The sequence below is a fragment of the Chiloscyllium punctatum genome, chromosome 10 (genome assembly GCF_047496795.1).
Source record: "Chiloscyllium punctatum isolate Juve2018m chromosome 10, sChiPun1.3, whole genome shotgun sequence".
Classification (NCBI taxonomy): Eukaryota; Metazoa; Chordata; class Chondrichthyes; order Orectolobiformes; family Hemiscylliidae; genus Chiloscyllium; species Chiloscyllium punctatum.
This window is the reverse complement of record NC_092748.1, coordinates 24,952,998-24,977,072: the sequence shown is the minus strand read 5'-3', so window position 1 is coordinate 24,977,072 and position 24,075 is coordinate 24,952,998. Positions and strand designations below refer to the sequence as shown.

The following is a 24,075-nucleotide window of genomic DNA, read 5'->3' as shown; positions in this document are numbered from 1 at the left end:
TTGAATACATTGTATGGGTGATTTTTCTCTGCTCTGCGTAGTTTCTCAAAACTCATAACAAGGATGTTGCCAAGATTGGAGGATTTGAGCTATAGGGAGAGCCTGAACAGGCTGGGGCTGTTTTCCCTGGAGTATCGGAGGCTGAGGGGTGACCTTATAGAGGTTTACAAAATTATGAGGGGCATAGATAGGATAAATAGGCAAAGTCTTTTCCCTGGGGTCGGGGAGTCCAGAATTAGAGGGCAAAGGTTTAGGGTGAGAGGGGTAAGATATGAGAGAGATCTAAGGGGCATCTTTTTCACACAGAGGGTGGTACGTGTATGGAATGAGCTGCCAGAGGAAGTGGTGGAGGCTGGTACAATTGCAACATTTAAGAGGCATTTGGATGGGTATTTGAATAGGAAGGGTTTGGAGAGATATAGGCCGGGTGCTGGCAAGTGGGACTAGACTGGGTTGGGATACCTGGTCGGCATGGATGGGTTGGACCAAAGGGTCTGTTTCCATGCTGTACATCTCGATGACTCTATAAACATACAGCAATGTTTGTGGCTTGCTCATATGACCCAGTCTCAGTGATGAAACGAACAATAACCCCTTAATTATGGGAAGGTGGGAGATCCTTACACACAGTTCAAAGGACCAATGAATGAAATCAAGTTCCAGTGGGTCAGAACTGGCTGAGATTTGGTACAGGGCACAACTCACTCACCTCTCCGACACTCTTCATTGAACTGCCGATCTCTCGCGAAGCTCCATGGAAACGGTCCAGATCCCAACGCGGAATCTTGGTGACAATATAATCCAGACTTGGTTCAAAGCAGGCGGTGGTCTTCCCAGACACTGCATTCTTGATGTCAGGCAGCGGGATACCCAGTGCCAGTTTGGCAGCCACAAAGGCCAGGGGGTAGCTGCAGAGAGAAAAAAAAGGAACCAAAAGCAATGAATGATTAGTGCGCACAAGGGCAGAAGAATTCTCGTTCCCAGGTAAGAGATTGCTCCAGATGCAGAGACAGGAAGAGATGCACCCAGGCAAAAACATTATGCAGGTTCCAATCACATCTCCTGCTCCCTGCAGGCACTACACAGATAGCACACCTGTACTTCTATCACTTGTTTTTTTTTAAAAGAAAACACGAATGCTGCCAAATGGCCCACACAAATGTGAGGGGCAACACTCCAGGCCTGGCAGAGCGATAAACCCAAACTATCCCAGTTGCTCCCTAGGGGGTTGCCAACCCTACAGGAGATGGTACCCAAGGTTTGCTTAAAACACTCTGGAATGGTTAATTCACTAATATCCTATAGGGAAGGAAACTGCCATCTCTACCTGGCCAAGCCTACAAGTTACTCCAGACCCAAAGCAATGTGGTTCCCTCTTAGCTGCCCTCTGGGCAATAAGTAAATTAAAAAGTCTCAAGAACACCGAAAACTCCCAACTCCATGCCGTTCAACTGCAATATGGTGAGACACCTTCACAGCTCTGCCCCGTCAACTCAGTTTATGGTGGGAGGGGGAATGACGGAACCCGCTGTAATCACCCACACTGCTCAGGGCATCAAGACCCAGCCTCTATCAGAGGCTAATGAGAAGCCACTAGCACCAAAAATGCAAAACAAGGACATTACAACCACAGCAAATGAGGCCCCGATGGGGGTGCAGGGATTTTAAAGGGGGCAGTGGGGTTTGGAGGGGCCAGCAGTACAGAGGGGAAAGTGGGGTGACAAGGCGATAGCTTTCCCCTTGCAGGGGAGGTCTTGAAACAGGGGACAGTTTGGAAAGTTAGGTTCTCCATATAAGACAAATGAGCAGAGTTCTTACCTCAGAGATTTGTTATGGTTAGAATGAAGATCCCAAACTTGACAGGCCTTGACCTTCTATGACATCAAACATGTGTCTTTTTCTGTTTTAGTTCCATATTGGGATGTGGAACATTGCTGGATAGCCCAGTATTTATAGACTCTAAATTACCCTTGAGAAGGTGGTGATGAGTTGCCTTCCTGAACTGCTGCAGTCCATGTCCAATAGGCAAACACACAATGTCATTAGGGAGGGATTCAAGGATTCTGACTCAGTGCCAGTGAAGGAACGGCAATATAAGTCATAATGTGGAGTGACTTAGGGGGGAACTTGCAAGTGGTGGTGTTACACGTATCTGCTGCCCTTGTCCTTCTAGATAGAAATAGTCATGGGTATGGAGTGTGCTAACTGAGAAGCTTTGGTGAATTTATGCAGTACATCTTGTAAGTAGTAAACACTGCTGCTGCTGAGTAGCGGTGGTGGAGGGACTGAACATATGGATATGATGCCAATCAAGTGGGCTACTTTGTCTGTATGGTGTCAGTGCTCTTAGTGTAGTTGGAGCTATTGCCATCTCGGCAAATGGAGCATTCCATCACACTCCTGACTTGTGCTGTGCAGATGGTTGACAGGCTTTTGGAAACCTAACTTGTTGCAGAATTCCTCTGACCTGTTCTTGACATCACAGTATTTATAGTCCAGTTTCTGGTCAATAGAAATCCCCAAGATGTTGATTGTGAGAGATTCAGTGTGGTTACACGTCAGGGAGCAGTGGTTAGACTCTGGTTCATGATGGCCATTGTCTGGCATTTATATGACACAAACATTACTTGCCACTTTTCAGCCCAAGCCTGGATTCCTCCAGGTCTTGCTGCATTTGGACATGGAGTGCTTCAACATCTAAGCATCCTCTACTTCTGACCTTACAGAGGATGTCCTGGAACTGAGATGACTGTCCTCCAACAATCACAACCATCTGCCTATGCACCAGGCATGACTCCAACCAGCAGACAAGTTTCCCCTGATTCAAAGTTCTGGCAGGGCTTCTTGATGTCTCACTCAGTCAAATGCAGCTTTGATGTCAAGGGCTGTTACTCACACCTGACCTAAAGGCACCTGTCTGCATTTCAATCACTATGTATTGACGGAGTCAATGCAGTGTGTATGTGTCTGATACACAGGAACATTAGTCTCTATGTCTGTGATATTACAGTTTTCTAAACAGCTAGTGTTGTAAATAAACTTCAGATATTGGAATCAAGAACCACCTGACCATCTGATTTCTATGGATTAAACCTAAAATATGTGTGTTAATCTGTGGCATTGCTCCCCTCAGAGAGCAGAGGAGGCTGAGTCATTGAACAAATTTCAAATTTGAGCAAGACAGATTTTTGATTAACAACTGAGTCAAGGATTACAGACAGCACAGACACAAAAGTGAAATGGTTGCCATAATGCCATGTGTTATGGCAGTGTAGGCTTGAGGGACTGAACGACCAACTGCTGCTCTGAACCCTTCAGTTCTTGGCAAAGGGTCAAAGAAACGATGGTGAGAGTGTAAGACAGGCAGAGGTCTTGAGTGAGAAGACAGGGAAGTGAGGGTTGGAGTCGGGTTAGAGAGTGTGTGTGTGTGTGTGTGTGTGTATACACACAGGATAATTACTTGGGAAGTTGAATGTGCTGTGGTTATGGAATGCAGCACAGGTGCTTCAGCTCGAGTTACTGGGCTGTCACTCAGACAGCAGGTCAAGTGGCATGAAGCTGTGCACTTTCTAAACACAGTTCCACGCTTAGACTGTTTATTTCAAGCCTCTCCCTTCCCCCAGCCTTTCCCAAACCTAACTAGCTTTCAGCAAATCTCATTACATAATGAAATCGGTTTGTGAAAATGGGATTTGCATGAGATTATTTTAGCTCCAGGTGGCAGATCACAAAGCTGGGACCAGCAGTGTCTTGCCTGGTAACTGGAAAACCTATGAATGACTGACAGTGAACACAAATTCAAGCCAGCACACATTCAGCATTCAAGTACCCTCTGGCTGACCAGAAACTTCTCAAGTGTCACTGACAACAGGGTCTGCTTTCTCTGACTGGCAACCAAAGACTACATCAGAACTGCAGCAATTACAAAGCAATGGTCACCCCAAAACAATAGCTGACAAAGGTGATCAAGGATACAGCAGCGGATGTTGCCTACATGGATTTTAGTAAGGTCAAGGTCCTCATGATAGGCTCATTCAGAAGATTAAGACGCATGATGATTTGGCCTCATGGATTCAGCACTATTTGCCCATGGAGATTAGAGGTTAGTGGTGGAAGTGTTTTTTCCAGGCTGGAGGTCCATGACCAGTGATGGTACATAGTGATCTGTACTGGTGTTTGTGATATACAGGTCATTCGGGTACACCGTTTGTTTCGTCAACGCAAACTGGCTATAACACGATTGACAAATTCTGGACGCTCTTTGGATAATGCAAACTTTCTACTGAACGGGTATAGTGATTTTCTATAGCGCAAGTTTGTAGAGGAACGCAATTGTCACGTTATACCAGAATGCACTGTATATAAATGACTTGGATGGGTTTTGTAAGTTTGCAGATGATACAAAGCTGGTTAGCACTGCTGCCTCACAGCGCCAGAGACCCGGGTTCAATTTCCGCCTCAGGCGACTGACTGTGTGGAGTTTGCACGTTCTCCCTGTGTCTGCGTGGGTTTCCTCTGGGTGCTCCTGTTTCCTCCCACAGTCCAAAGATGTGCAGGTCAGGTGAATTGGCCATGCTAAATTGCCCGTAGTGTTAGGTAAGGGGTAAATGTAGGGGTATGGGTGGGTTGCGCTTCGGCGGGGCGGTGTGGACCTGTTGGGCCGAAGGGCCTGTTTCCACACTGTAAGTAACCTAATCTAATCGAATAAAGCTCAGTGGAGTTGTGAATAGTGTAGAAGGTTGTCAAAGGATACAGTGGGATATAGTGCCACACTGAGCCACTGTGCAGCCTTCATGATAGGAATGCAGTACTGGCCACCCAATAATTGAGAAGATGCAGAGGAAGCAGGAATTTCGGGCATGATATTGACAATGAGTAAAGAACCTCAAATAATAAAAGTTGGAATATTTTAACTAGTTCAATAACAACTCCAACAAGCAAAAGGTGCATGAATGGAGTGTAAAATCAATTCGGCAGGATTCATTTCTCAACCGTTAGGAAAAAGTCCAACGTGATTGGTTCATATTGCCAATACCTGATTCAGTCATAACCTAAGAGAGGTTCAGTGCAAGGGAGCATCAAAGCAATTTCATTCACAATATGAGACCAAGATCAAAATCATTCATTGAAGAGAAGTAACTTTCTTTCAGAAAGGGTGAGAATGAAGCGAGTGAAAATATATTGCAAAAGATTACCAATAAAATAAATTCCAACAAACTAAACTAGGTCAGAATGTAGGAAATATGTCAAACTGTGATCAGTATCGAAACAAACTTCAAACAAAGGCAGAAAATTAGCCAGTGATATCACACAATAGATTAATACAGAAATAACTCAAATATTTATAGAAAAGACAAAACAAAATACCCAGACAGCAAAGCAGAGGATGACAAAAGAGAAAAAATAAACAAACAATCAATAAATAAATAATTAAAAGCAACACAAACAGCACAAAAATATTCCAGAAATACATCGACGCATTGGTGTGTAGCATCACTGGCAGGGCCAGCGTTTATTCGCCATCCCCAGTTGCCCTTGAGAGGGTGGTGGTGAGCTACCTTCATGAACCCCTGTGGTCTATGTCCTTAGGTCAACCCACAAGGGAATTTCTGGATTTTGATACAATGACACTGAAGGAATGGTGACAGATTTCCAAGTCAGGATGCTGGGTGGCTTGGAGAGGAACTTGCAGGTGGCAGTGTTCCCATGTATCATCTTGCCCTTCTAGATGGAGGTTTGGAAGGAGTTGTCTAAGGGGCCTTTGTGAATTATGCAGTGCAGCTTGTGGATGGTACACACCGCTGTTACTGAGCATAACTGGTGGAGGGAGTTAATGTTTGTGGATGTGGGGTTAATCAAATGGGCTGCTTTGTTTTGGACTGTGTCAAGCTTTTTGGAGTTGCAGCTACTCCCATCATACTCTTTTGTCTTATAGGCTTAGGGAGTCAGGAGATGAATTGTTTGCTTCACGATTCCTAGCCTCTGGGCCACTCTTGTTGCCACTGCATTTATATGACAGGTCTAGTTCAGTTTCTAGTCAATGGTAACCCCCAGGATGTTGATGGTGGGCGTTTCAGTGATGGTAATATCTTGAATCTCAAGGTGTGACAGTTAGATTGTCTGTTATTAAGATGTTCATTGTCTGGCACTTGAGTGATACAAATGTTACTGGTCAACCCAAGCCTGGATATTAGATTAGATTAGATTACTTACAGTGTCGAAACAGGCCCTTCGGCCCAACAAGCCCACACCGACCCGCTGATGCACAACCCAACCAGACCTATCCTCCTACATTTACCTCTTCACCTAACACTACGGGCAATTTAGCATGGCCAATTCACCTAACCTGCATATATTTGGATTGTGGGAGGAAACCGGAGCACCCGGAGGAAACCCACGCAGACACGGGGAGAACGTGCAAACTTCCACACGGAGAGTCGCCCGAGATGGAAATTGAACCCGGGTCTCTGGCGCTGTGAGGCAGCAGTGCTAACCACTGTGACACCGTGCCGCCCACCTATTGCTCTGGAGAAAGTGAGAACTGCTGATGCTGGAGCTCAGAGTCGAGAGCGTAGTGCTGGAAAAGGACAGCAGGTCAGATAGCATCCAAGGAGCAGGAGAATCGACATTTCGGGCATAAGCCCTTTATCAATCTATTCCTGATGAAGGGCTTATGCCCAAAACGTTGATTCTCCTGCTCCTCAGATGCTGCCTGACCTGCTGTGCTTTTCCAGCACTACGCTCTCGACCTTGAATACTGCTCAGGTTTTGTTGCATTTGGATATTGATTCAGTATCTAAGGGGTTGTGAATGGTACTGATCACCATGCAATCATTGGTGAGCATCCCCACTTTTGACCTTATGATAAAGAGAAGGTCATTGATGACGCAACTGAAGATGGTTGGGCCGAGGACACTACCCGGAGGAACTCTTGCAGAGATGCCCTAGAGCTGGGACGTCTGACCTTCAACAGCTGCAGCCATCATTCTATGTGCCAGGTATAACTCCAACCAGTGGAACATTTTCCCCCAATTTCCATTGATTCCAGCTTTGCTATGGCTACTTGATACCACAATCGGTCAAACGTGACACTGATGTCAAGGGATGTCACTTTCACCTCATCTCTGGAATTCAGCTCTTTCATCCATGTTTGAACCAAGGATTTAATGAGATCAGGAGCTGAGTGGCCCTGGCAGAACCCAGATTGGGTGTCACTGGGCAGGTTATTGCTGAGCAGGTGCTGCTTGATAGCTGTCAATCACTTGTTGCTTATGTTGTTTGGCATACAAGATGTTCTTCTTGGTAGTTTCATCGAGCTCATTTTTTTTAAAGATATGCATGGTGCTGCTCCTGGCGTAGCCTCCTGCACTCTTCACTGAATCAAGGTTGATCCCTTGATTAATGGTAATGGTTGAGTGGGGGATATGCTAGGCCATGAGGTCACAGAATGTGCCGAGTATGATTCTGTTTCTGCTAATGGCTGACAGCACCCAATGGAAGCCTGGTCTTGAGTTGCTAGATCTGTTCCAAGTCTTTTCCATAGTGATAGTGCCACCCAATATGATGGAGGTTACTCTCAGTGTGAAGGCAAGTAGTTATCTCCACAAGAACTGTGCAGTCACTCTTACCAATATGATCATGCACAGTTGCATCTGCTGCAGGCAGATTAGTAAGGATCAGATAAAGTATGCTTCTCCCTTTTGTTGTTTCTCTCACACCCACCACCAGCACAATTTAGCAACTACGTCCTTCAGAACCTGACTAGCTCAGTCAGTGGTGCCACTGCTGACCCACTCTTGATGGTGGACATTGAAATCCCCATTCTCCCACCCAGAGTACATATTGAGCCCTTGCTACCCTTCGTGCTCTGTCCAAATAGCAGGACAAGGCTGATGGTTAAGAGCTGCGTTTTTTTTTACTGTAAGGGACCCATGTTGTTACATGCATGGATGTAATATAAAACATGTAATTAGTACATTCACAGATGACATGAAAATTGGTGGTGTTGTTTGACAGTGAGGAGGATGGTCTCAGGCTACAGTCGGATATTAATCAGCTGTTAAAATTGAGCAGAGCAATGGCAGTTGGAATTTGATTCCAACAAATGAGAGATAATATATTGTGAGGGAGTTAATATACGCAATGATCGCTAAGTCCCTAGGGAGTACGGAGGAACAAAGGGACCTTGGTGTACAAGTCCATAGACTCTCAAAGGTAGACAAGGTCAGAAGTCAGACAACACCATGACAACAACATCACAAGCTTTCATCAGGTGAAGTGACCAAAGCTTGTGTTTTCAAATAAACCTGTTGGACTCTAACCTGGTATCACCTGACTTCTGACCTTGTCCACCTTAGTCCAACACCGGCACCTCAACGTCATGGACAGAAGGTAAAGAAAGCAGGTGGGATACTTGCCTTCATTGAATATAAGAGCAAGGAAATCTTACTCCAAATTTACCAAACATTAGCCACATCACAGATGGAATACTGTATACAGTTATGGCCTCCACACTGTTGAAATGATGTGATTGCACTGAATAGGGTGCAGGAGATTCACCAGGATGCTGGCTAGGATGGAAGGATAGGCTAGATAGGCTGGCGTTTGTTTCCCCTGAGCAGAGAAGGCTAAGGAGGGATCTGATTGAGATATACAAAATTATTAAAGACATAGATAAAGTAGATTGTATGAATCTTTTCCCCAGAGAAAGCATATCTAAGACCAGAGGGCCCAGATTTAAGGTGTAATCTAAATGATTTGAGGAAAGGTTTTTTCATTCAGAGGATGGTAGAAATACAGAACATGCAGCCCAACAGGGTGGAGGAGTCAAGTACTCCCTTAACACTTAAGCAGCATCTAGGCAATGCTCAGGGGAAACACAGTGGCTCAATTGTTAGCACTGCTGCCTCACAGCACAAGGGGCACAGGTTCAACTCCAGCCTTGGGTGAATGCGCAAACTCCATGCAAACATTCTCTGAGTTTCTGCAAGGGATTCCTCCTGTGCTCCAGTTTCACGTGCCCCCCCAACCCCCCACCTCACCCCTCACAACAGTCCCAAGATGTACAAGTTAGGTAGAACTGGTCTTGGCCATGGGAAATGCAGACTCACAGGGATAAGATAAAGATGGGAAGGGGGGCGGGGTGGATCTGGTGGGATGCTCTTCGGAAGGTCGGTGTGGACCTGATGGGTCGAATGGTCAGCTTCTACGCTGTAGGAATTCTAGGATTCTATGAGCACCTAAAATGTCACAGCACAGCAAGCTATGGACCAAGCACAGGTAAATGGGATTAGTGTAGTTGGTGTTTATTGGTCGGCATAGACATAGTGGGCCGAAGTGACTCTTTCAATGATGTAGGAATCTGTAACTTGAAGTGCTGTTTACCATGGAGGATCATAGAACCATCGGCCACGGGAGAACAACATGTGGTAACCAGCAAGATGTTTCCTTGGTGACAGTAGTGTCAGGACATTGCCTGTAAGATATCATTCTATGGGAATGACTGTGGTTAGCTGCTGATTTAACTCATCTGACATTGTCCCCGAATATTATTAAGAAGGACTTCACAGAGTTGACAGAGCTGTGCCATTGCCAATGTCATTTCTGATGCCTAGGTCAATGTCTGGTGCTCCAGGTTCATTAACGTTTGAAGACGAGAGCAGCTCAGTGGTTAGCACGGTTGCCTCAGTGTCAGGGACCCAGGTTCAATTCCAGCCTTGAGCCAAGTACAGTAAATGGGATTAGTGTGGTTGGTGTTTGTTGGTCAGCATAGACATGGTGGGCCAAAGGGACTGTTTCAATGATGTACAAGTCTGTGACTCTAAGTGCTGTTTACCATGGGAGGATCACAGAACTACAGCTGTGTGGAGATAGAGTGTTCTCTCCATGTCTTTGTGGGTTTCCTGAGAACTCCGGTTTCCTCCCACAGTCCAAACATGTGCAGGCTCGTTGGGTTAGCCAGGGATTACAGGGATTTGGTGGGTCTGGATGGAGATACACTTCGGAGGGTTGATGGATCAAATGGCCTACTTCCACATGGTGAGGATTCTATGACCTAAAGGTTGATACAACTGCTGTGCTGGGCCACTTTAGAAAGGCAGTGCAGAATCAACTACATTATCGTGAAATTGGCGACACACGTTGGCCAGACGAACTAAGGACAGCAGATTTCTTTCCTGAAAAAACATTTGTGAAACTAGACAGGCTTTCGCAACGCTGTCTAAGAAACTTCTGAAAACAGTCAATGAATTCCTCATCTAGACTACTTTTTCTTATCTGATTGTTTCCAGCTGATATAGTGGTTAAAATTTCCCACAAGAATTGATGTATCCTTTTGGCAAGATTCTAATATCTCTTCCTTGAAACCCTGCCCTATCATGTCATTATTGTTACAGGGCCTGAAAACAAGTGACCTCTTGCTTTTATCATTCCTCATCTCTACCCATACTGCTTCTTTATCCTGTTTTCTGATCCATCGTTAATTAACGGAGCCATTCCTTCATTATTTCCAAGCTTCATGTCCTTTCTGAATATCAGATACCTTTCAAATATTCAGATCCCAACCAGAGTCATCCTGCAGCAACAGCTCAGTAACAGCCACTAAATTGTTCGTATTCATCTCAACTTTTACAACTCTTCATCGGTTTTGATTACTACATGCATTCAAATAATGTTCTACATGGTGTCCTTTTACTATTTTTTGTCATTTCCACTCTTTTCTGTTGCTTTGCTCTTACATCTGTATTTTCTGTCCCTTCCTGTCACTGTCCTTTTATCGTTTCCCCCATTCATTCCTTTGTCTGTTGCTCTTTTCCCCCACTCTTTCACTCACCACAACATCCCAAATTCGGGCCCTTGCCAACGATGTTTTAATTTAAAAACTCACTGGAGGGTGATCGGCATATTAATGATTAGAAAGAAATTCGATTGAAAAATGAGAGAAAAACCAGAAAGAAACTTAAAAACATGACACAGAGTAATCAGGGCAGGCCAAACAAGAGACAAGAAAGATGAGGAGGTGGTGCCCGACTCATGATCTTTAACAATATGGAATGGCAGACCCTCAAAGTAGCAGTGAAAACAGAGACCAGTCCCAAATAAACACACAGGGGATTCAGGAAAACCGTCTTTACCCAGAGAGACTCTCTGATTGGGCACATTGATGGAAAGAGAGAAACTGGAGGGAGAAGGCTGTAAAGGACCTAGTCATAGGATTGGACATGTTGGGTGAGAGGAAGTTCCTGAAGAAAGTAAACACCTACATTAACCAACTGGAAAACACACTGGCTTGTGCAGTGTAAATATTATAGAAATTATTGTTGTATGGCCCCTCTCGACTCCCATTCCTTTTCATTTTCTTTCAAATTGCAAGAACCGATGAGAGGTGTCTTTACATGGAGTGCTCACTGAATGGCAAATGCACTGCTCTTGACCCCACCTTCCCCTTAACCTCTCCTTACCCAGTGGCTTTGGAGGCCAGAGCTGAGCTGCGCGATAGTCGGGCATTGACCTCGATGATGCAGTACTCCAGTGAGGCGGGATGCAATGCGTACTGAATGTTGCACTCGCCGATGATGTCCAAATGGCGCACCACCTTGATCGCGGTTTCACGCAGCATGTGATACTCCTCATTGGACAGCGTCTGACTGGGGGCTACAACAACTGAGTCTCCTAAAAGACAAGGAACAAAGGACCAGGTTCACAAACAAAGAAGCACCGGCTCCAGGGACCGAGCAGAGCATATCTGAAACTGAGTCACTTCACCTTGATTACACTGACAGATTAACTCCTATTCCTCTTGACTTTTAGGAATCCCCATCACCCCAGTCCTCCTCACTGTTAAACTGAGCTCGTGTCAATCCCATCCCATCCACCCTTCTCAAGACCTGCCACCTGCAATCCAGGTCAGTTAGAGTTAAGACCATTCAAAGCCTACTCTATCTCTCAATATGCATAGAACAGCGTTGACCAGACTTCACACTGGTGCAATAGAAGGGCAGTCGGAAAATCTGTCTCTCCTGCAGGTAGCTTCCATCTTTATGTTAACCTCCCACATTGTCAGTGCTCCTGCTCAATCCTGGGTTATAAATTCACTGGTCACATCAAAAACACTTCCTGCATAAAGGCGAAATCTCACTGATTACCAAGGAAATAAATGGTGTGTGTGAGAGCCAACTACTGTGCAGCCACCCAGGATCTCACTGTGTAGTTTGACAGCTTCTCACTGCTGCATTCGCTCACTAGTTTCGGAATAACATGCTAGGGACCCTGTACTTTGGACTTAGTCTGCCATGGGTCAGCGAAAGGACAAGAGATAAACTCTACAAGAAGTAAAGCTTTCCCACCAGACCTGGCATTTCTCAGAGAATCATGACTTGTCAATCAACCAAGCAGCTCAACAAGGAGGACTGTACTGAGGATGAAAGGCACAGATCTACCTCCTGCTGCTGGGGCAAACATAATCCCCTGGAGATTGTACCAATGGGAAACAGAGTGCCACACTGCCAGCTAGGTGAGGCTCACTGACAACCAAAGAGAACGAGTGAACATGAAGGTCAGTGAGCAAGTGGTAGTGCGTGGACATTAAAGCAGCGCGGACCTCCCCAAGTGAAATTAGATTAGATTAGTGTGGAAACAGGCCCTTCGGCCCAACAAGTCCACACCGCCCCGCCGAAGTGTAACCCACCCATACCCCTACATCTACATCTACCCCTTACCTAACACTTTTCTCACACAGTTACGTTCCCAAACACTACACAGTGTTAGAGAACAGATTATGAATTCCTCTGCTGACAGCTTTACCTGTATGAATTCCCAAGGGGTCAAAGTTCTCCATGTTGCAGACAGTCACGCAGTTATCAGCCACGTCGCGTACTACTTCATATTCCACCTCCTTCCAGCCCAGCAGCGACTGCTCCACAAGGATTTGATTGGTCATGGCCAAGGCCTGGAAAGACAACAGACCAATCATCAGAAATCCGGCGTAGTGCTCCAACAAGGAGACAGTGAGGACAATTGCAGATCTGTATAGGTATACAAGGGCCACTGTTGTTAAGCCATTTTAGCAGGTCCACTCAGTGTGCACATGCACAATTTATATTTTGAATGAAAGGCTGTGGTTAAGTAAGTGGGGCATTAGAGGCAGAAAGGGGTAGCGATGAGATGGCAGGAAGGCCTAAACACCAGGAGTCAGTATTGGTAAACAAGGCAGATAACTGCAGCCAGAAAATAAATAAGATCCAGGGATGGTCAGGCGGTGTGATTAAGCAAATATGCACTAGTTCGGAAGGAGGATCACTCGACTCCAACCATTTACTCTGCCTCTCTGTCCACAACACTGCCAGATCCACGGAGATTCTCCAGCACTTTCTGTTAGCTTTGTAAAGGCAGTACCTCAATTTGATATGACTGAAAGAACTCTGCTAATGAGAGATAGGATGACAAGATCATTGTTGGATGTGAAAAAACAACTTTAGTAAGAGCACGGGGAATCTGCACATTCTCCCAGTGTCTGCGGGGGTTTCCTCCGGGTGCTCCGGTTTCCTCCCACAGTCCAAATATGTGCAGGTTAGGTGAATTGGCCGTGCTAAATTGCCCGTAGTGTTAGGTGAAGGGGTAAATGTAAGGGAATGAGTCTGGGTGGATTGCTCTTCAGCGGCTCGGTGTGGACTTGTTGGGCTGAAGGGCCTGTTTCCACACTATAAGTAATCCAACCTAATCCATCTAATCCACCCGGGTTGGGGAGAAACACAAGAGGAACCCCAATTACCAAACGCCTCTCACTATGTGGCATTTGCCGGGCTCTATACCAGATCGAGAATTTGGTGCTGGAAAAACACAGCAGGTCAGGCAGCATCCTGATGATTCTTGATGAAAGGTTTTTGCCCGAAACGTCAATTCTCATGCTCCTCGGATACTGCCTGACCTACTGTGCTTTCCAAAGCCATCCACTCTACTCTGATCTCCAGCATCTGTAGTCCTCACTTTCGCCCTCTGTATTCGAGCTCATACAGTTATAGAGTCCTACAGCACAGAGTCCATTCTGACCAAAATGTCCATCTACACTAACCCCATTTTCCCTGCACTTGGCTCATATCCTTCTAAACCTTTCCTATCCATGTATTTATCCAAATGCCTTTTAAATGTTGTTAATGCACCCACCTCAACCACTTCCACTGGCAGCTCATTCCATATGTGTACTACCCTCGGTCTATAAAAGTTGCCCCTCAGGTTCTTTCCCCTCTGACCTTAACCTGATGCTTTCTAGTCCTCGATTTCCCAACCCTGGGAAAAAGACTGACAACATTCACCCTATCTATGCCTCTCATGATCTTATACACCTCTATAAAGTCCACCCTCTAGAGAAAAAATTCATCACTTGTCCATCCTCTCCCAAGAACTCAGAGCCTTGAGACTTCGCAACATCCTTGTAAATTTCTTCTGCACTATTTCCAGTTAAATAAAATCCTTCCTATAGCAAGGTGACTAAAACGGAACACAATATGCTAAGTGTGGCCTCAACAGTCCTGTACAACTGCAACATAAATTCCCATCTTCTATACTCAATCCTCTGATTGAAGGCCAGTGTGCCAAAAGCTTACTTCATTGCCCTGTCTCCCTGTGACTCCACTTTCAAAGAACTGTGCACCTAGACTCCAAAGTCTCTCTGTTCCAACCACACTCCTTAAGGCTCTACCATTCACCAGGAACTGAACTAAATAAATTCAGAAGACATAGTACCACAGTGCTTCTGAGGATGCTCCAAAGATGTCAGCTCGACTGGGGACTAAACGTCTGCAAATCTTCCCAACTAATTAACAAACCCACAACCACGCCAAACTACTTCAGTCAACCCCAGCAATTTCCCAACTCCATCAAAGTTCCCCTTGCACCAGTTTAGAACTTGAACCTGTGGACCAGTTTTGTCCCTCTCCACAACTATTTTAAAATTAACAGAACTATGATCATTGGTCCCAAAGTGCTCCCCCACTGTCACCTCAGTCACCTGTCCTGCCCTATTTCCCAAGAGTAAGTCAAGTTTTGCCCCTTTCCGAGTAGGACCCGCTATATGTTGCTTGAGGAAAATTTCCCGAATGCAGTTAACAAATTCCACTCCATCTAAGTCCTTAATGTTATGGCAGTCCCAGTCTATATTAGGAAGTTCAAAACCCCTAATATGACAAACATATTGCTCCTGCAAGTCTCACAAACTAACCTGCTTATTTGTTGCTTTTGCAATTATTTATATGTTAACAACCTGGACGTTTAAAATCTAATTTTAGAATATGCAGACAGCACAAAAGGTCAGTAAGGAACCCACTCACAGAGAGAAAGGCAATCACCAGAGAGGACCGTGTACAGACCAGAGGAGATGTGCCTCATAGCTGGGGATGAGGGAGCTGAGGGTTAGCGTTCATAGTTCAAGTGAACCTTGGGAAAAAAATACACATAGATATTATACAGTGGTGAGGGTTTGGAGAGGTGTCAATTGATTGCAATTCCCTCTGTGTGGCAGTACACAACACACACACACACACACACACACACGCTCAAGGATAGAGCACAGCAAAGGCTGTCATTCACCAGGCTGCCAGAATTCCTGATGAGACTGAGCTGTGAAACAAGATCATCACTCCAAATTTGCAGACAACACAAAAATAGGTGAAAAGGCAAGTTGTGAGAGGGATGCAGTTCACAGAGAGATAACAATTTTGAGATGCCGGTGTTGGACTGGGGTGTACAAAGTTAAAAATCACACGACAGGTTATAGTCCAACAGGTTGAATTGGAAGCACACTAGCTTTCGGAGAGCTGCTCCTTCAGTAGGTGATTGTGGAGGACACAATTGTAAGGCACAGAATTTATAGTAAAAGTTTACAGTGTGATGTAGCTGAAATTATACATTGAAAAATACCTTCATTGTCTGTTGAGTCTTTCATCTTAAGACACTACACACACACGCACACAACCCCGCAACCCAGACACACACACAAAGTTACATTGTACTTTGCTTAAAAATTGCATGAATTCATGGAAAACTCTTATTTCAATTTTTAAGATTAGAATCAATCTAAACATCATGGCACAGACAGAGAATACAGGGGCTAACACCTTGAACATATTGTCTAGCTAACACCAATTGTTACAGTTAACCCGAGAATGCAACTTTTAAAAAAAATGTTTTGTGATTTAAAGAAAAAAGTGAAACTATCATGGTATTCGCACAGATGAAAGACTCAACAGACAATCAATGTATAATTTCAGTTACATCACAATGTAAACTTTTGCTGTAAATTCTGTGCCTAACAATTGTGTCCTTCACAACCACCTGATGAAGGAGCGCCATTCCGAAAGCTAGCGTGCTTCCAATTAAACCTGTTGGACCATAACCTGGTGTTGTGTGATTTTTAACTTTGTACACAGAGAGATAGGTTAACCTAAGTGAGCAACCAGTTGGTGAATAGAGGAAAGCATGGGAAAATGAAAATTGGTCATGTCAAAAGGAAGTTTTAAAGAACAGAATTATTATTTAAATGGAGAAAAACTACAGAAAACTGCAACACAAGGAACCTTGATAAATGCTGAAAGGATGTTTCCCCTCATGAGAGAACGGAGGGTCAGAGGGAATAGTCCCAAATTCAGGGGTGCCAATTGAAAACGGAGACAAGGATCAATTTCTTCCCTCAGAGGGTTGAGTGCCTTTGGAACACCTTGCCACACAGAGTTGTGGGGGTAGAGTACTTGTGTATGGTTAAGTCTGAGATAAATAGATTCTTGATCAGTCAGAAAATCAAGGGTTATGGAGAAAGGCAGGAAAGTGGGCATGACGAAATGTGCCTCATAGCTGGAGAAGAGGGGAGGTGAGGGTTAACATTCATAGTCCAAATGAACCTTGGAAAAAAATACATGTGGACAGAAAGGATTTATTGCAATCCCCTCGGTGTGGCAGTACACACACACACACACGTACACACAGCGCGTGTGTATTTGGGGGGGGGGGGAGCAGAGTGGGGTGGGGGGGAAAATCAGCCACAATTCTACTGAATGATGGATAAGGCTCAAAGGGCTGAATAGCCCAATACTGTTATCCAATTTCCTATGATTTTATGGTTTTACCACAGTAATTAACAGCAGTCTATGGTGTGTCTGCTCTGCCATTAAATGAGATCATGGCTGATCCGATTATCTTCAGCTCCACTTTTCTGCCCTTTCCCCATAACTCAGCTTGCGTCCTGATTAAAAATCTGTCTCTTTCACCTACTGAGCCAGCCTGATCAGCCCTCTGAGCAATGAATTCCACAGATTCACAACAGTTAGAGAAGAAATTGTTCCTCATTTCTATCTTAAGTAAATGACCCTTTATTCTGAGATAATACCCTCACCCTTAAATCTTCCACAAGGGGAAGCAACCTTTCTGCATCTATTCTGTCAAGTCCCCAAAAGATCTTGTGTGTTTCAATAAAGTCTCCTTCCATTTTTCCAAATACCAATGAGTACAGGATACTCGACCTCTCACCATAAGGCAGTCCCTCCAGACCCAGTACCAGCCTCATAATCCTTCTGTGGACAGCTTGCAATGCCAGTATATCTCTCATTAGACAAGGGGTCCACAATTGTTTGCAGTATTCCTGCTGTTGCCTTGTATGCCTTTTGCAAAACCTCTCTACTTTTATACTCCAGTCCCTTTGAAATAAAGGCCAACGTTCCATTTGCTGCCCTACAATCCACTGAATTTAGATAGTAGTATCTTGTGATTTATGGATGAGGATTCACAAATCCCTCTGATCTGTAGCTTTCTGCAGTCTCTCTCTCTCTCTCTCTTAAATAATATTCAGCTCCTCTGTTCTTCTTGCCAAAGTACAAAACCTCACATTTTTCCATACTATATTCCATCCACCAAGCTGTTTGCCCACTTACTTAAAATGGCTATATTCCTCTGCAATTTTTTCCCATCACCATCATCACTTGCCTTTCCACCGATATGTCATCTATACATTAAGGGAAACAGTGTACTTGTTGCTATGGGTAGATGTGAGCAGCTGGTGGCAGTGGGGAGCTCTATGATCAAGCCTCAAACAGCACAGGAAATTGAGGACTTGGGTATACCCCGAGCACTACTACTACTCCTTCTCCTCCTCCTCCTTCAAAATGAGGCTTCACGTTCCCGTGCACTTCCTCCATCCATCCGATGCATTAAGTTCAATCTATAACATGTCCACCCACTTCCCTGGCTAGTCTCCATGCAGTTGAATTTGATGTAATTGTCAAATGAAATTAGGCTGTTGACTCCAGATCATTAATAAACAGTTCCAAAGGAATGGAAGGGATGTGAGACATTTTCTGTGGTTATATGGTCTACCTACATAAACTTGCGAAGTATATTAATCTTACTCCAAGACAGCTTGTCACCACTCCTCCCCCACGTTTGAGCAAAGTGTTATACATAATTGAGCTCATGTTTCATGCCTCAGTGTATATTTTGAGATTCCGAATGGTGCTGAGTAGCGATTCCAATGAAACACAGCACCTGTCACACAGCAACTCCACCACTCAAACTTCCCACCGTCTTTCCTCACAGAGGCACCCAAATATCTTCACCCTGAGGAGCAAAACGTCCAGCAAAAAGAAAATTCTGACATACACAAATCATTTGTCACATCATGTAAACTTTCCCAGGGTTCCCAACTGTTTAGAAATATTCTCAGACTTGGAGTCTGACTCAGGAGGTACAGGTTTTAAGTTCGATTAGAACACTTACCGTTGGAGATACACTGCCTATTTGACCAGGCTACAGAAAAGCTGGGCAATTCATGTTCACATGTTTATGGTTGTACTGTACACTTGCGTTTTTGTATTCAAGGACTTAAAACACAAGCAGGAGGGCGCAGATTCAATGTACACACTACTTTGGAGACAGCATCTTGTATCAGTACAAATCATACAGTTTAAGAGCAGGGAGACTATGCTGGAACTGTACAAAACATTGGTTCGGCCACAGATTCGAGTATTACGTGCAGTTCTGGAATCCCTTTGTAAGATGGATGCAATAGCACAGAAGACAATACAAAGGAGATTTACCAGGCTGTTGCCTGGGCTGGAGAGTTTCTAGGTTACGGAGAGAGATTGGACTGACTGAGATTGTTAGACCATGGCCATGGAAGGATCAATGGCCACAGTCATAGACTTAAGACAAAGGATAGGAGATTTAGAGGAGATATGAGGAAAAACGTTTTCTTCCAGAGGGTGGTGAGAAGCGACAACTCTCTGCCTATAAAGGGAGTAGAGGCAGAAACGCTGATGATATTTAAGAAATATTTAGATGGACTGTTGCAATGCTAAAGCGTAGAAGGCTATGAGACCAGTGCTGGAAAACGAGAAGAGATTAATTACGTAGTTTTTGACCTGGGCAAATGAAATGGGTCACTGAGTTAAACACTGAGACAAGCAGAGGTAGCACGACATCTGTACAACGCACCATTAAAACACCCAATAACATCATTATCAGCTTAGAAAGTGTAAGAAATTACACGTGATATACTTTGCAGACTCTTATCATTCTTGTCAGAGAGTAGAAAGCACTGGTAGGCGCAGTCAATCTTCACTGAGTAAGTAATACATTTGGGAGATTGCATTACTCAAAACACTACTTAGGTAGTGTCTCCCACCCATCCTCCACCTCTAACCAAAACAAATGATCTGCATGCCGGATCAGTAAGGTAATTAGTTTTTTTTGAAATCTTTATTTCTCGACAGTCTCTTTGGGAATTCAGAATATTGGGAATGGAGGTTAGGGCCTCAGATCGTGTTTTTGGGATCCTTGAGGGGGAGGGGGAGCAGCCCCAAGTCGTGGTCCACATAGATACTAACAACGTAGGTAGGAAAAGGGATGGAGATTTAAAGCAGAAATTCAGGGAGCTAGGGTGAAAGCTTAGAGCTAGAACAAAGAGTTGTTATCTCTGGTTTGTTGACGGTGCCACATGCTAGTGAGGCAAGGAATAGGGAGAGACAGGAGTTGAACATGTGGCTACAGGGATGGTGCAGGAGGGAGGGTTTCGGATACCTGGATAATGGGGACTCATTCTGGGGTAGGTGGGACCTCTACCAACAGGATGGTCTACACCGGAACCAGAGGGGTATCAATATCCTGGGGGTGGGGGAAATTTGCTAATGCTCTTCAGGAGGGTTTAAACTAATTCAGCAGGGGGGTGGGAACCGAAATTGTAGTTCCAGTCTCCAGGACATTGAGAATAGCAAGGTCAGAAATAAGGTTTCAAGGTCACAAGAGTTCACTGGCAAGCAAGTTGGTTTGAAGTGTGTCTACTTCAACACCAGGAGCACCCGGAATAAGGTGGGTGAACTCGCAGCATAGGTTGGTACCTGGGATTTCGAAATGGCTACAACATCGGAGACATAGATACAGCAGGGACAAGAATGGTTGTTCCAGGTTCCGGGATTTAGATGTTTCAGAAAGAACAGAGAGATAGGAAAAAGAGAAAGAGGTATGGCATTGTTAGTCAAGGATAGTATTACGGTGACAGAAAGGACGTTTGAGGACTCGTCTACTGAGGTAGCATGGGCTGAGGTAAGAAACAGGAAAGGAGACGTCACCATGTTGGGAGTTTTGTTTAAATCGGCCTCCGAATTGTTCCAGAGTTGCAGAGGAAAAGATAGCAAAGATAATTCTGGACAGGAGTGAGAGGAACAGGGTTGTTGTCATGGAGGACTGAACCCAATATGGGACAGTTCCCAGATTCCCCCTTCCCCAGCTCCAAACGAGACAGTCCACACTCCCGACACAGGACGGTCCGCAGTCCCTGCCCCTAACACGGGGCCGTCACTTGCATCACTGAAACAGGGCAGTCTCCACACTATACATTCACAGAACAGCTCGTCAGTAGTCCACATGTATTTTACTTGCCTTTCCAGCGATTTCAGTGAGTTTTTCCTTGTCATTGCAGAGCCCTGAGCCAAGGCCCCCGAGAGCGTATGCCGACCTCACCATGACTGGATAGCCTATCTTCTCCGCTGCTTTGTAAGCATCTTTCAGCTACAGATGTAAAAAGGAATCATCAGCAAGAGTGCAGAACGGACAGCTTCAGTCCTCGGTTAATTTTCCAAGTACAGCCGACTAGATTTTGGGTGGTGGTGGTGGTGGTGGTGGTGGTGGGGTGGGGGGGAGAATCTGGCCGGGGAAATCCAGCCATTCTTGACAACTGCACCTGTGGACTGAGTTGCATGAAGTCAAAACGAGAGATAGTGGTGCCCACACCCCACGCAGAGACCCCGTTACGCAGTTCCCTCCTCACAAATGTGGAGTAATGCTTTTCCTTCTAAATTTGCTCATTATTACCCATTGCAAATTACCCCAAAAGGACAGTTAAGGGTCAACTCCATTACTGGGGTTTTGTAGTCAAATGTACACCAGGCCAGGTAAGGGCAGCAGATTCCTTCCTTCAAAAGGGACACTCATGATCCAAGAGGGTTTTTAGAAGACTATTAGACTTACTTTTAATTCCAGATTCTCCCGACTGGACCTGTGGGGTTGTCTTAAGGTGGGGAGACAGGGCCAGGGGCAGTAGAATTGTCCTGGCAGAGGGGGACTGTGTCAGGGGTTAAAAAAAGTGCTGGGAGCTAACGGGACCGACTTGAAGATGGGGAGCTGTCCCTGAAAACTCAGGGATGGGGCTAGGGCCAGGGGAGTCCCAGGGGGAGGCAGGGTCTTGATGTGGGCAGGAGGGCAGGAGTGGAGCCCACAGGAGAGGAACCAAGATGGAGGGTGGAGCACATGAACAGTTGGAGGCTTTTCAGCCCATCGAGCCAACTACACCATTATAGCCTCAAATCCCCATTCTATGACCCCAAATAACCTCTCGTACACCCCTTGATTACGAAGAATCCGTCAACCTCTGCCTTATAAACATTCAAGGATTCTGCTTCATCCAGTTTTTCAGAAAGCGAGTTCCAAAATACTCTCAGCCCCTCTGGGAGAAAACGTTTGACCTCACGTGTTATAAAAGGTTAAATAGTTGTGTTCCTGTAACTCACCGACTCCACAGCAAAGCTCGGCGCTATTTTCTCGTTGATCTCCAGTAATTTGTCTGCAAAAAGCTGTCTGTCTTCTGTGGCCATGATTGAGCTGACTGGAGTTCCCAGTACTTGGACCCCATACTTCTCAAGCACTCCTTGTTTGTACAGCTCCACACCTGCCACGGGCAATTTTCAATGGGTTATCCTTGCTTTCCAAGAACTACTTATGATCTGTTCATAAGACGACCATGGCTGGGGAGCAAGGCGCTGGGCTCACAGAGAGTGAGGCCACAGGGAGGCTTAGCTTCAGAGAGCGAGAGCGTGAGACCAGGACCTGGGAGCGAGGGGCTGGAGAGAGTCCTGGCTTGGGGAGAGGGGAAAGAGACACGGGAGCAAGGACAAGATTACCTGAAAGCACAGAGTGCTTGTAATTAGATATTGAGTTGCTAGCACAGAAATAAATGACCTTCTAGCTATTACACAGATCTGATCGCAGGGTGACCATAAACATAACAGACACAGCATTCAATGTATAGGAAGAATAGGGAAAAAGAAAAAGATGCTGGGATAGCTTTATTTGTAACGATTGGTGGTGACATGTGAGAAAGGTGTAATAGACAATGACGTGGAATCAGTTTGGGTTAAAAATAAGTGTCAGCAATGAAAAGAAGTCACGTGCTGGAGTCGTTTATAGGTCCCAAAAGAACTGCTTCAGTGTGGGACAGAGTGTAAATTGGGATATAATGGAGATCTGTGCAAAAAGGACACGAGAATTATCAAAGGTGATTACTGACTGGGTAAATCAGATGGACATGGGCAACATTGAAAACAGTAGATAGAAGAGCAGAATTAGGCCATTTAGCCCATCAAGCCTGCTCCACTACTCAATGGCTGATTTGTTTCTCAACCCCATTCTCCTGCCTTCTCCCCATAGTATTAGATACTTAATTGGTAAAGGGATCAATCTCAATCTTAAATACACTCAATGGCTTGGCTTCCACAGCCTTCTGCAGCAATGAGTTCCACACATTAAGAAATTCCTCTTCACCTCAGTTTTAAAGGGTGGTACCATCTCTCTCAGGCTGTGGCCTCAGCTCCAAGTCTCTCCCCCGTAGTGGAAAACATTTTCTCCACATTCATTCTATCCAGGCCTCTCAGTATTCTGAAAGTTTCAATCTGATCCTCATGCATCCTTCTAAACTCCATCAAGCATGGTGGCTCAGTGGTTAGCACTGCAGCCTCACAGCGCCAGGGATCCGGGTTCGATTCCTGCCTCGAGTGACTGTCTGTGTGGAGTTTGCACATTCTCCCCATGTCTACGTGGGTTTCCTCCGGGTGCTCCGGTTTCTTCCCACAGTCCAAAGAAGCGCAGGTCAGGTGAATTGACCACACTAAATTGTCTCAGTGTTAGGTACATCATTCAGGAGAATGGGTCTGGATGGGTTACTCTTCGAAAGTTCTGTATGGACTTGTTAGGCCGAAGGGCCTGTTTCCATACTGTAGGGAATCTAATCTTAAAAACAAAAAAGGACAGACCCAGAATCCTCAAATTATTCTTTATATGACAAGCCCTTCATCCCTAGGATCATTCTTGTAAACCTCCTCTGGACTCCCTCCCAATGCCAGCTCACCATTCCTTCGACACAGACCACAAAATTGCTCAAAATATTCCAAATACAGTCTGGCCAGAGCCTCAGACAGCCTCAGCAGTACATCTCTGTTCTTATATTCGAGGCTGTTTTAAAATGAATTGTATTTGCCTTCCCAACTGCCAAGTTCCTTTGTGCTTCAGATTTACGATCTTTTCCCCATTTAGAATTAGCTGAAAATGTGTTGCTGGAAAAGCACAGCAGGTCAGGCAGCATCCAAGGAGCAGAAGAATCGACGTTTCGGGCATGAGCCCTTCTTCAGGAATGAGGAAAGTGTGTCCAGCAGGCTAAGATAAAAGGAGGGACTTGGGGGAGGGGCGTTGAAAATGCGATAGGTGGAAGGAGGTCAAGGTGAGGGTGATAGGCCGGAGAGGGGGTGGGGGCGGAGAGGTTGGGAAGAT

The 24,075-nt window shown here is 45.2% G+C and overlaps 1 protein-coding gene across 1 annotated transcript in view; it reads right to left on the bottom strand.

Moving 5' to 3' along the window:
- The window catches only part of cps1 (carbamoyl-phosphate synthase 1, mitochondrial), a 191,791-nt gene that overhangs the window by 93,666 nt on the left and 74,050 nt on the right, over positions 1-24,075 (bottom strand). The window contains exons 15-19 of the mRNA XM_072578736.1: positions 22,044-22,201; positions 20,917-21,045; positions 12,802-12,946; positions 11,460-11,670; positions 710-908 (exon numbers count right to left, since the gene is read on the bottom strand). Coding sequence (XP_072434837.1) covers positions 710-908; positions 11,460-11,670; positions 12,802-12,946; positions 20,917-21,045; positions 22,044-22,201 — 842 coding nt within the window. The remainder of the gene's footprint in view (positions 1-709; positions 909-11,459; positions 11,671-12,801; positions 12,947-20,916; positions 21,046-22,043; positions 22,202-24,075) is intronic.